The sequence below is a fragment of the Pyrus communis genome, chromosome 14 (genome assembly GCF_041283825.1).
Source record: "Pyrus communis isolate YQ-2024b chromosome 14, ASM4128382v1, whole genome shotgun sequence".
NCBI classification, from domain to species: Eukaryota; Viridiplantae; Streptophyta; class Magnoliopsida; order Rosales; family Rosaceae; genus Pyrus; species Pyrus communis.
The window spans coordinates 23,217,238-23,228,695 of NC_142578.1; the positions used below are offsets into that span (position 1 = coordinate 23,217,238).

General features: G+C 37.7%; 2 protein-coding genes across 4 annotated transcripts; one reads left to right on the top strand and one right to left on the bottom strand.

Annotated features, from left to right (window-relative positions):
* Positions 1-5,401, bottom strand: LOC137712681 (prolycopene isomerase, chloroplastic). Of its 2 annotated transcripts, XR_015955836.1 has the most exons (14): positions 4,601-5,401; positions 3,512-3,718; positions 3,302-3,401; positions 2,875-2,957; positions 2,691-2,747; positions 2,468-2,620; positions 2,282-2,360; positions 2,021-2,169; positions 1,776-1,910; positions 1,545-1,658; positions 1,055-1,165; positions 850-958; positions 606-751; positions 1-435 (listed from the first exon to the last, which is right to left on the bottom strand). XR_015955836.1 is itself a non-coding variant. In XM_068451810.2 (13 exons), the coding sequence occupies exons 1-13, from the start codon at positions 5,306-5,308 to the stop codon at positions 362-364; spliced, it is 2,079 nt and encodes a 692-aa protein (XP_068307911.2). In that variant the 5' UTR covers positions 5,309-5,401; the 3' UTR covers positions 1-361. The 2 variants fall into 2 exon arrangements, 1 of the variants encoding a protein (XP_068307911.2); XM_068451810.2 differs by lacking the exon at positions 606-751.
* Positions 5,383-10,446, top strand: LOC137712834 (putative sucrose-phosphatase 2). Of its 2 annotated transcripts, XM_068452004.2 has the most exons (10): positions 5,383-5,531; positions 5,637-6,091; positions 6,557-6,645; positions 6,731-7,030; positions 7,189-7,290; positions 7,445-7,639; positions 7,746-8,036; positions 9,517-9,703; positions 10,039-10,085; positions 10,168-10,446. In XM_068452004.2, the coding sequence occupies exons 2-10, from the start codon at positions 5,965-5,967 to the stop codon at positions 10,261-10,263; spliced, it is 1,434 nt and encodes a 477-aa protein (XP_068308105.2). In that variant the 5' UTR covers positions 5,383-5,531; positions 5,637-5,964; the 3' UTR covers positions 10,264-10,446. The 2 variants fall into 2 exon arrangements, with proteins under 2 accessions (XP_068308105.2, XP_068308106.2); XM_068452005.2 differs by lacking the exon at positions 5,383-5,531 and having other exon boundaries at positions 5,689-6,091; positions 6,562-6,645.
* The last annotated feature ends 1,012 nt before the right edge of the window (positions 10,447-11,458 follow it).

The window sequence follows — 11,458 nt, forward strand, 5'->3', positions numbered from 1 at the left end:
TTCTAAGAAGTCGTAAAATTTATCAGCTAACAGACTTGGCAGGAAAGGATTATACTTCATACAGCACGGAGACCACCGAACAGTTTCTCTATAGCTCATGTATAAACTATATGACAGATACCGCATACATACGCGTCTACCTGCTACACAAGAATGCTACTTACAAGCAAGATATATACCCGCCATTCCAGCCAAATGGCCACAATGGTCTTATATTATCCCATCGAAAATCGCTGCTAAATAGTATGGATGATATATATATCCCAACTGCTGTTAGAGCTACCGTGGTATGTGATAAAGAAGATAATGCATCTGCAGCCAAAATGCCAAGCTGCATTACATATTGTCCTGTACGAAGTCATCACGCTAATGTCCTTAACCATCCAAGTAGTCGAAGGAGGCAAGCATCCAACACTGGGGACTTCTTCTCAAGCCCTGCCAAAGAAATAAAAAATTGAGGAAATGAAATAAATAAACCAACATAAAAGCTCTAAACAGTTCTACACATCAAATCAGCTATGGATCGCTGCATTTGAACTCCCTCTGTTCGCTCCTTAATCACCCCGATGCTTTTTTTGTTAATGAAAATATACTGTTACCCTTACCAATACTTTAATTCCACATCTTTTTACTCTAATTTCCTGTGCTGTAAAAAGAAAAGACTGCCCATCAAGACCAAACTTGGCAGGCTTTTTCTAGGGACGAGGAGAAGGTAGGAGGTGCCCATGATTTTTTGGTTCTGAAAGAGGAGCTGCCAGTGGCGCCTTTGTTCCATTAAACTTCTTTTCAAGAGTAAAATCAGATTACAAAAGCAACCCCAAAAGGGATTAAAAAACACTGAGAAAATACCAATATCAGCAGCTACTCGATGAGCACACATTACTCCTGAGAAGGATACGGATATAACTCCTTGTCCCGGAAAGCAGCTATCACCAACACAGTAAAGACCATCTATGGCCTGCATTTTTCATCATTGCACAGCACACTTTGTTCAGTATGCTTAAAATCAATGACTCCTATTAAAACATAGATTTGATATTGCAACTGAACTTACGGTTGTATTGAATGGCATTCCCAATAATCCCTTAGGAGTATTACGTGGTATTGGTCCGTAAGTACCCTTGTCACGAGCCAGGTACCGCCTGTGTGTCTTTGGTGTTCCCACCTGCCAAGATTGGAGAACCTTTCAATGAGCATATCAAATCATGTAAACTAAAAGTTGTGGAATTCTAAGAATCCTAAGCATACCAAAGTATTCACCCACAGAAGGGAATATTTTGTGGAATCAGCTTAGTTAAGCTCATAGAAAGCAGGGAGCCGAAAAATTCAAATGCTCCTTAGGAGGAACATTTGTTAAGTTGAAGAGAATAAACATGTATTTTCTAGGGAGAGAAGTGCTAAGCCCTCAAACATTTTTTCTAATTTCTTCCCATCTTCTGCTCTGTCTCACTCCTTTCCATGTCACAAGGCTCACAACCTTAACACTATTTCAGATATCTCAACTGCGTGAGTATAGATTAGAAGTGAATAGGGTACAATATTACCTCCTTAAAAACGATGGACGATTTGAGCCCTGGAAATAGTTTATTCTCTAATCTGCGAATGATTTCATCTGCTACAAGCTCCTTCTTTGCCTCATAGTCCTTTCGAGACAGTCCCTATAAAGAAATCTCCACCTCATTAGTTACCCAAGTTACAATTACAATGTAAAAGGAGGGGCTGGCTACAGAAAGAGTGGAGAAGGAATCAATGTAACTTTGACAACAAATGGTTACCTCCCAGTCCTCTATGGAAGAGGTTGTAAATATGTGAAGAATATGGCGTCCTTCTGGGGCCAATGATGAATCAAGAACAGTTGGAATGCTTAAAAATATACTTCCATAAGGCTCTTCTAACCTCGTCCAATCATCCTGAAAAACATGCAAGACAATGAAGAAAAGATGAGCAAAAACATTCCTAGTTCAAAGCCCGAAAACATTTCCTAGCAAATGATGGTACTGAAAAGGAAAAACAAAAGTACCTCAAGCACAAAATGGTGGCAATCTGTTTCTGGTGGCAAAACCTCAGCTTTCACCCCCATGTGAATGGAAAGAAAAGATGGGGCCTTAACATAAACTTTCTGAAAATCTTCCTCTTGTTTCGGGACCTGGTCTGCTTTTATCAGTTTTCCTAAAATAAAGTTGAAGGTGATTAGACTTCCTTTAAACAAGCTACATATAACAGTGCAACATTCGGCAAGAAACAACGATCATCCAATAAATTAACTGCTGGTCGCACTAACCAAAGGTATTCCATCTTGTAGCATTTGATATTATGGTTTTTGCAAAGAATTCCCTCCTGTCTGAAAGCCTTACTCCAACCTACATGCACACTGAAATAACATAAACAAAATTATCTTTGACAAGTATAAATGAAGCAAAGAATAGATATCTTTGCATAACTAATCCAAGACCAAATTTGAACTCACCGCTCTGCCCTGATCAACTATGATGTTAGTAACATTGGCCTTGTAAAGTATCTCACTGCCCTGGTCTACCAGACCTTTTGCTAAGGACTTTGCAATTCCACCAACACCACCAACAGGGTAGTTAATCCCACCATAATGCCTATCACACATAACCTGTCGAAACCATAAATGACAAGAGGAAAATACACAAGGTAGTACCCAAAGAGCAACTTGAAAATCTTACCATGCTTGCATTGATCATTGGTGTTTGCAAAGCCTTGACTGTACTCACAATAAAACACTGGATACAAATGTAAAATTTTTTATGAGATGGAGTGGAAGGAAGACCATTCGTAGACCACCAAATATGAATAAATTTACAAATGATATAAAATCGTAAATACGAATGTCAATAGGATCGAAAAAACCTCCACATCTATGAAAGACAACAGCTGGGGGTCCTGAATGTATTTGCGAGCTATATCCCCAGCATTTTGAGGCAAATAGTAGGCTGCAATAGTTAGCCCATCACGTAAGCATTTGAAAACACAGATAACAAACCGAAGTCCTAGACTAAAAGTATCAATTTCTTTTTCTGTTCAAGTAACTGCATCAATAGATCTCATTAAATAACTGCAAGCATCGATCAATTAGGGATTCAAAATTTTCCCGTTTTCAACTACTTTAACCAATAATTTAATCCTATGGACATAATAACTATAACGTTGCCCCGAAAAATATCCAAGGTAAAGCTGGAAAGACAAACCAAGGGCTAAATTATATCTTGCACAATGACTCGAATTTAGGTTTGAAAATTCATTGCAGTGAAAAAAATATACAAAAAAAAATGCTTACCAAGTGTCAAGCATTCAACAGGCTTTTGAAAGAACTGTCCAAAAAGGTAGATTGGCTCCTCAAGTGACTTCAGTTCCAATGAGTTCAAGGCATTGAAAATCTATACATATGTACACAATGTATTAGTGTCAGTTCGGAATTACAAGTAAAAATATCCCAAAGGAACTCCCAGTCAACTTGAAAAGTAAATGAAAAAAGAAAAGAACAGACCTTCCAACATACACCATAGAATTTGAGAATCCCTTGCTTTTCATGGGGAAATTTATTAGTAAGTTCTGAAACAAATTCACTGTATTCTCTGTGCACTACGACAGAAAGATTATCAGGTAGATGGTAATGGACAGTAGTCGGATCAGGTATCACCGGCATCTCACAACCTACAGCTGCCAGTGCTTGGGTTATCAAATTTAGATTGCCCTGCCATATTACAAATTCAGTGATAATAGTTCATGAGAAAATATCAAAACTGACAAAATGCAGGCCTCACTGAATCATGACAGATGCAGGACAAATAAAAGTTCTTCAACCGATACAAAATGCCAGCAAGATGGAGTTCATGCTTAGAAAATCAGAACCGCATGCCATTACCAAAAGAAATAAAATGTAAAGTTATACCAAAATATACAACATACACGACAGTTAATTATCTTTTACATATTTGCAGACCACCTTGCTGTAAATTTAAACACTTTCAGTTAATGACTACTTTCCGATTCAGACAAGTGTCTGCCCTTGGACAAATCCCTCCTTTTTTCCCCGGAGTCCTTAAGCTCTATATGTCACTTGTTAACTAACTGTAGCATGTCTATGGGAAATACTGTAATGAATGTCTGCTGTTACATTCCCAAGCGTACAAGTTTCTACAAGGACACAACGCTCTTCATGGTAGTAACTCCCAACCTCCAATAAGTTTCCACGAGTTCTTTTGATTAAGAAAAGAAATTCTTCAAACTTCTGCACAATTATTTCTGTCACAGATATCGAGCTACTTTCACAGAGAGTCAAAATCATAGCGCAAAGTAACTTTTCAATCAGTCAAGAAAGAGCCACTGATAACAATGTGTAATATACACTGAATTATTCGAAAGAGAGGACTAATCCTTTCTACTTTTAGTAATGTTTTTTTCCTTTCAGTAGGATAATAATTTTTTTACTTGTTTTACATGATTTATGACGGACAAGATTTTTGATATATGGAATAATCAAGTTATATTCGACCATTTTCAACTCAACTCATATAGCTATCAAGTAAACCGCAATGTATGCAACGAAAAATCAAAACTTTACACGAAAGCTGACCTTATCGCTGAACCCGAACATCACAGAAGCTCCAACATCAAAAGTATAACCATCCCTCTCATAATACCCAGAGCTCCCACCAGGGATCACATACTTCTCCAAAACCAAAACCTTTGCACCCTTCACAGCCAATTGTGTTGCTGCAACCAACCCTCCAATTCCTGACCCTATAACAATGGCATCATAATTTTTCTTAGCGCCACCTTCCTCCCTTTCCACCTCTTTCTCCACACCCAATGTCGAACTAGACCTCACAACGAAACTAAAATTCCTCGAATTCGCCTCCTCCAACTCCAATTCCACTCTCCCATGCATGTGCCTACTAAAATCTGAACCCCCCAAATGACTCCCTTGAAACAATTTGCTTCTGCAAAACCCTAAATCCAATCCACTGAGCTTGCAATCATTAGTAAGTGAGCTTCTACCATGCCCAAAGGAGAGAACTTTGAGTTTTCGGCTTCTGGGTCCGACTCTACCCAACTGCAAATTACATCCATGGCCAAAAGCTTGAGAACTCTGAGACCCCAATTGGAATCCGCAGAGGCTGAAGCCATTTCCCTGAGAGCCATGCCGCTGAAAACTGTGATTTTGAACTCTGGGTTTTGAAGAACTCAACTGGGTGATGCAGTGGCGACTGGGAAACTGATAAATCTCCATGGAAGGAGAGAATCCAAGCTCAGGTATGGAAAGTGAGTGGGAAAAGGGCATTTTTTGTATTTGGTAGGGAAAGCTGTTGTGGGAGAGGTGGTGATATATGGAGCTTGTTTTGCTGGGTTTTGTAGGTTGAATTCAATTGGAATTGGGTTGTGATTCCACTTCAGGATTCCTGGAGAAGATGAGACAAAGGATTTTCACTCTTGGTGAATGGGACAAAGTGGGCGGCTAGTTCATTTTGCGCTTTGTTGGCACATGGCACCAAGTTTAGAATTTGGTGAGTGACCTGTTTAAATATTTATTTTTAGGAAATACAATTATTTATTTTTAGGAAATACAATTATTTATTTATTTTTTAATTTTTAATACAACAAACCTGCAGGATAATTGGGATAAACCATATAACGAACGAATCATAAAGAGGTATCGAACTCAGCACAAAAATTATACGTTTTGGTCATGCAAGTAAGTTCACTCGAGCATGGGAGCCTCCTGGGTAACAAAAGCAATCTTAGAAGAAGAGGAATCCATTGAACTCTTGTTTTGCCTTTTGACCCCGCAGTGGTCCCCACACACATCACACGTCAACCTCCCCTCCGCAAGCTGCCACGTGTCCGAAGCACAAATGTAAGCTCTATTTCTTCACAAAAGAAGCGCCAAGGAATTTGGATCCGATTCGCTTTCAGATATCTGCTTCGCTCGTTCGTTGTATGCATACCTTTCAATCACTCACTTCGGCATCTCACTCTCTCCTTCCCCCAATTCCTCGAAAACCTAATAATCCCAATCTTCGATTCCCAATCGCTTCGAATCGGACTTTTTCTCTCAAGTTTCCAGGTGATTTCTGCAATTCCCGCTAATTGTTTGTCGCAATTGTTGTTAATTCGTTGCGTTTAGTTTCAATTTGTGGCAATCTGTTTGGTTGCCGGGAAAATTGTGTAGGGAGTAAAGAAAACTTGAGCTTTCGAGGTTGTTATTCGTTTTGAATTTCTCAATTGTTGTTCATCGCAATCGTGTTGATTCATTGTGTTTAGGCTCATTTTCTGTCTGACTGTTTGGTTGCCGGGAAAATAGCGTCGAAACTGAGAGAGAACGCGGAGATTTGAGTTTTTGTTTATAAAAGACTCAGATTGAACTTCCGAAATTTGTTGGCTGAAGAATTTAACAAAAAATATGCTTCTTTGTTTTTTGTAATTTCAAACTTTGTATTTGATTGAGGGTCATCTTAACGAATTCGGATGTTTGGTTTTGGATTTCGAATGGTTTTACAGATGTTTGTATCTCTTGTATATTATAATTCAGTGCAGGTTTGCGTTGGATATAGGATAGTCATGGATCGGCTCGAAGCTCCTGCCCGGCTAATGATAGTTTCAGATCTTGATCATACAATGGTAGGTTCTGTAACTTGTTTTGTCATTGTGGTTTCGCTTCGTTCCCTTTCCGCAGCGATTTTAGTGGTGAATGCTTCAATTGCAGGTTGATCATCATGACACTGAGAACCTTTCCCTGCTCAGATTCAATTCTTTGTGGGAAGCGAATTACCGTCACGATTCTCTGCTGGTTTTTTCAACTGGAAGGTCACCGACACTGTACAAAGAATTGAGAAAAGAGAAACCCATGTTAACTCCCGATATAACAATAATGTCTGTAGGAACCGAGATAACATATGGTAACACAATGGTTCCTGATGATGGCTGGGTTGAGGTTCTGAATCAAAAATGGGATAGGAACATAGTCAAAGAGGAAGCCAGCAAATTTTCTGAACTTAAACTTCAGGTATATTATATATGTTACTGGCGTTGATTAGTGTCTCTTGTGGTGTCATGCCATGAATTCTGTCATAGACATGCATTGGAATAAACTGAAGTGAAATTCAAATAAGAAACTAGTTGTATATCAACTTTTTGAAGTATTAAACTTTATGCGGAATTCAGGCAGAAACAGAGCAACGGCCACACAAGGTTAGCTTTTATGTTGAGAAAGCCAAGGCTCAGGAAGTGACAAAGGCTCTTTCAGAAGTTTTTGAAAAGCGTGGGGTAAGATATAAATCTTAGACAGCATTTTTCATTTATACTGCAGACCTGCATTGAATCTTAGTTTTTGTAAAGTGTTAAAGGTTATTACTTTCAGAGTACCATAGGTATTGTTGCTTTTGTTATTGACCTAAGTTGTTGCTTCATCTTTGGTTAGTTGGATGTGAAGATAATCTATAGTGGAGGAATGGATTTGGATATATTACCACAAGGTGCTGGCAAAGGACAAGCTCTTGCATATTTGCTTAAGAAATTTAAGAGTGAGGGAAGGCCACCTGTTAACACTCTTGTTTGTGGTGACTCTGGAAATGATGCCGAGCTTTTTAGCATTCCAGAAGTATATGGTGTCATGGTTTGTAGCTCAATTTGTTTCTCCTCATATTTAAGCACTATTTTCTTACAGTGAAATGTGGTTTTCCTCGTTAATCGGCATTATTTTGTTATTTATGATCATACAGGTTAGCAATGCCCAAGAAGAATTGTTGCAGTGGCATGCTGAAAATGCTAAGGGTAATACAAGGATTATTCATGCAACAGAGAGATGTGCAGCTGGAATCATACAAGCCATTGGCCACTTTAAGCTAGGTCCAAGTTTGCCCCCAAGAGATATTGCAGATTTTTCTGACTATAAACTGGAGAATCCAAATCCTGGTCACGAACTAGTAAAGTTTTTCTTGTTCTATGAGAAATGGAGACGCGCAGAAGTTGAGAATTCAGAGATCTATTTGGCAAGTTTGAAAGCAGATTGTGTATGTTTATATCTTCCTTTCTCCTAAATACTGAGTTTTATGAGATTACAACATCTTATATTTATTGCATAAATTTATGCTGTCAGAAGATATTATCATCGTTTCCATTTCAGATTTGAACATCTTTTGAAATACTTCAAAATTTTTCTAGTTCAATTTGTAGTTAACAGATTACATGAGTTCTGGTTCTTTTCGTAAGTTGTGTAGAAAGAAAAAGTAAGTCACTTCTCATTTTGGATATGGCCTAGGGGTTAGTAACTTAGAATTCATATTTTTTTCCCTTCCTATTCTTTTTTTTTTTGGTACAGAGGAGTGCAAAGCCTGGCAAGCAAAACAAAAAAGCTAGGCAAGAACAGCCCTAGGAAGGGCCCTGCCAATAGAATCAGAAACTAGAAAATTAGTAGCAGTGGTAGGAGGAGAAGCAAAAACATGAAGGCCAAGGGATAACCCATGACCCAAGTCAGCCATGTGATCAGCTGAGGCATTCTTTTCTCTATAGATATGAGTGACTTCACATCTCCAATTTTTTTTTTATGGCTTCTTTGCAGTCAATAATGAGATTGTAGAGCAGGTGCGAAACCAAAATAGGATTTTGGATCAAAGTAACAGCATCCCAAGAATCACTTCCCTGCAACCCTCATCCCAAGCTATAGAAAGGCCCCTGAAAACACCCCAAAGCTCAGCTTCCATGATGGTTCCTCTACCCAAATTAGCAGCAAAACCCTTAATCCATTCCCCTTCAGAATTACGAATCAAACCTCCAGCACTTATGTGGCTAAATGGCTCTTTACAACTCCCATCTGTATTGATTTTATATCTACCAATTGGCGGGCAGATCCAATGGATTGAGATGATTTGTGTTGGAGGCTTTTTCAACTACATAATAAATCTATGACTCAAGCCCAGTTTGTAACACTCATTTATATACAAATAAAACTTGGTCGTGTTGTGATCAGACAAAGCAGTGGAGGTGAGTGTATATGATGCCATATTACATGAGAGCTGAAGTTTTGGGGATCTATTGACGTTGACAGTGCGTGCTTCATGTTTATCACTATTGTCATTTTGGTATTTTGTTCTCTAAGACATCAAAATATGTGAAGATAGTGAACAGAAAAAAATGAAATTACCTGTCTATAACATCTGCAATCCAGAGTGTGAACTTGCTCAATTTTCTTATATGTATGTTTGCATTGTCCAATTACAACATCTTTATTATTAAACTCGTAAAGTTGTTTAGTGACAACATTTGATTCCAATTGACTGAAAAAAAAAAACTGTCAAAACATTATTTTTCTGGTTTAATTTTGGGTTAAATCCTTGGATTGAGTAAACTTCTTCTGTGTACTTTTGTAAAAATAAACAGACCTTGGATATTTTGGTATTTAATTATTTCATATCATGTGTTGCCCTTTTGCATCACCTTAATTGTGTTCGTCTCATCAGCTGCTAACCTTTAATTATGTTTTCTTTGGGTCAGTCTCCATCCGGTACATTTGTCCATCCTTCTGGAGTTGAGCACTCTCTTTCTGACAGCATAAATGGTCTGAGAAACTGCTACGGAGACAAACAGGGAAAACAATTTCGGGTTTGGGTGGATGGGGTATTAGCTACACATGTTGGTTCAAACACATGGCTAGTGAAGTTCGATAAGTGGGAATTATCTGGTTAGACGCTCCCCCCCTTTCTCTCTTCTCCTTCTATTTAAGCAATCCAACATGTTTATACTATTTGATAAATATATGTTTAAAATTTAACAACATTAATATTTCTGAGAGAAGGCTTTGTGGAATATGCTGCATGCGACATCTTACTCATATCCTGCATTTGAAGATTTTAATGAAAATAAAATTGCATCCCTTTTCTGGACAAACATGACAATCATGGTCGTTGACGTTGTAGGAAAAAGTTGTATATATTTAGACACATCATGACTATCTAAGTTGTAGCACCATATACGCGCAACTTGCTGCTGCTCTGTTGACTCTACTCCTCATTGCAGGTGAAGAACGTTATGCAACAAAGGGAACAGCTGTTATAAGTTCAAAGGTGAGATATGAGATTGTGATTGGTTAATGTCCTCCAGCACTCCCGCCTTAACATTTTCTAAGATCAGATTATCGGGTTTCAGGGTTCCGGTGTGTCAGTTGGTTTCACTTGGATTCGAGTGCACCAGACGTGGTACAAAGGATACGAAGCAAAAGATGATTCAACGTGGTTCTTCTAAATTGTGATTGCAGGTTCATTTCAAAGATCTACAGCGCCCTGAAACTTCCTCTGTGAAAATAATTGCGTATGTTTAATATTCAAGTTTTCGGAAGTCATGTAATCATCAACTACACGGACATGGTTACGAGATGATTAATTCAGTTAAAAAGAAATAACAGTAAGGCTGGTATTCATAGTCTAACGGCTTCCTTCGACATAAACGTTTCATAAACTTGAACAGATGACAGAGAAGAATGACAATGATGTCAATGAATACTTACCTTTAATAATGTAAATTTGGTATTTTACGTAAAATTTACATATGCTATCATGTCTCCTAATTTCATAAATTGTAGCAATTTTGACAGTTCTTTTTTAACTGTACGCACCTCAAACTCAGAGGCTAAAGGAGTGTTCAAATCGCGAGGGACATTGCAAGCAAGCTTTCAGTTTTGTATTGGTCTTTAGATAGAAAAGCTAATGAATTCGAGTTATAGCTAGTAGCCCATAGTTGAGTTGGGCCTACTGGGCTACATCCTTTAGGGAAGTGTGAGTGGGAGCCCTTCATGAACGGGTAGAAATGGTGTTTCAGATGAAAAAAAAAAAAAGAGTTTTAACGAAATATTCACAGCATTGTTCATTTTAACGAAAAATCATATTTTTACACTAAAAAGTCAATCCTGATACTATTCACTTTACCCTTTATTTTGTCCTTATCGTTAAAACTCAAAGTTTCCAAGCTCTTTTCATTAGTTTTCCTAAAAAAATACCAAGGAGATTATTTTTTAGATCATATTTTATAAATTATATGATGTGTCAATTGATTGTTGAATTATATTTTTAATGATTTAACGGAAGAATCCAACAATCAATCATCATATTATATGATCTACAAAATACAGTAATTTCTCTAGCATCGCCCTTATAAAATTAACCACTCATGCAATGGTGGTGATGAGTTATTTAATATTCGTAATGAACTCTCTTTTTTTGGTCAAAATTTAAGAAGAAATCTTTATGAATACATGACGTTGTAAACTCCAACTAATTTTGGTTGGTCATTTTTTTTTTGGTAAATAAAATAATGCTGCACCAAAGCAGCAATAACCCACACTAACTATTTATGGGGATATTCCATTCTCGTAAATAGACCATTAGTAGCGAAATGGGTGATTTTTAAGGAACTCAACTGAAGTTTAATAGTGAACTTAATT

What these genes read in the sequence shown, in the direction of transcription:
- LOC137712834 (XM_068452004.2), top strand. Translation starts at nt 5,965, where the DNA reads ATGCATACCTTTCAATCACTCACTTCGGCATCTCACTCTCTCCTTCCC. An exon ending in TTTTTCTCTCAAGTTTCCAG is followed by an intron (nt 6,092 to 6,556) that starts GTGATTTCTGCA and finishes ATTATAATTCAG; the next exon opens with TGCAGGTTTGCGTTGGATAT. An exon ending in CAAGTTTGAAAGCAGATTGT is followed by an intron (nt 8,037 to 9,516) that starts GTATGTTTATAT and finishes TCTTTGGGTCAG; the next exon opens with TCTCCATCCGGTACATTTGT.
- LOC137712681 (XM_068451810.2), bottom strand. Translation starts at nt 5,308, where the DNA reads ATGCCCTTTTCCCACTCACTTTCCATACCTGAGCTTGGATTCTCTCCT. An exon ending in TACAAGATGGAATACCTTTG is followed by an intron (nt 2,170 to 2,281) that starts GTTAGTGCGACC and finishes ACTTTATTTTAG; the next exon opens with GAAAACTGATAAAAGCAGAC. An exon ending in CGTCCATCGTTTTTAAGGAG is followed by an intron (nt 1,166 to 1,544) that starts GTAATATTGTAC and finishes CAATCTTGGCAG; the next exon opens with GTGGGAACACCAAAGACACA.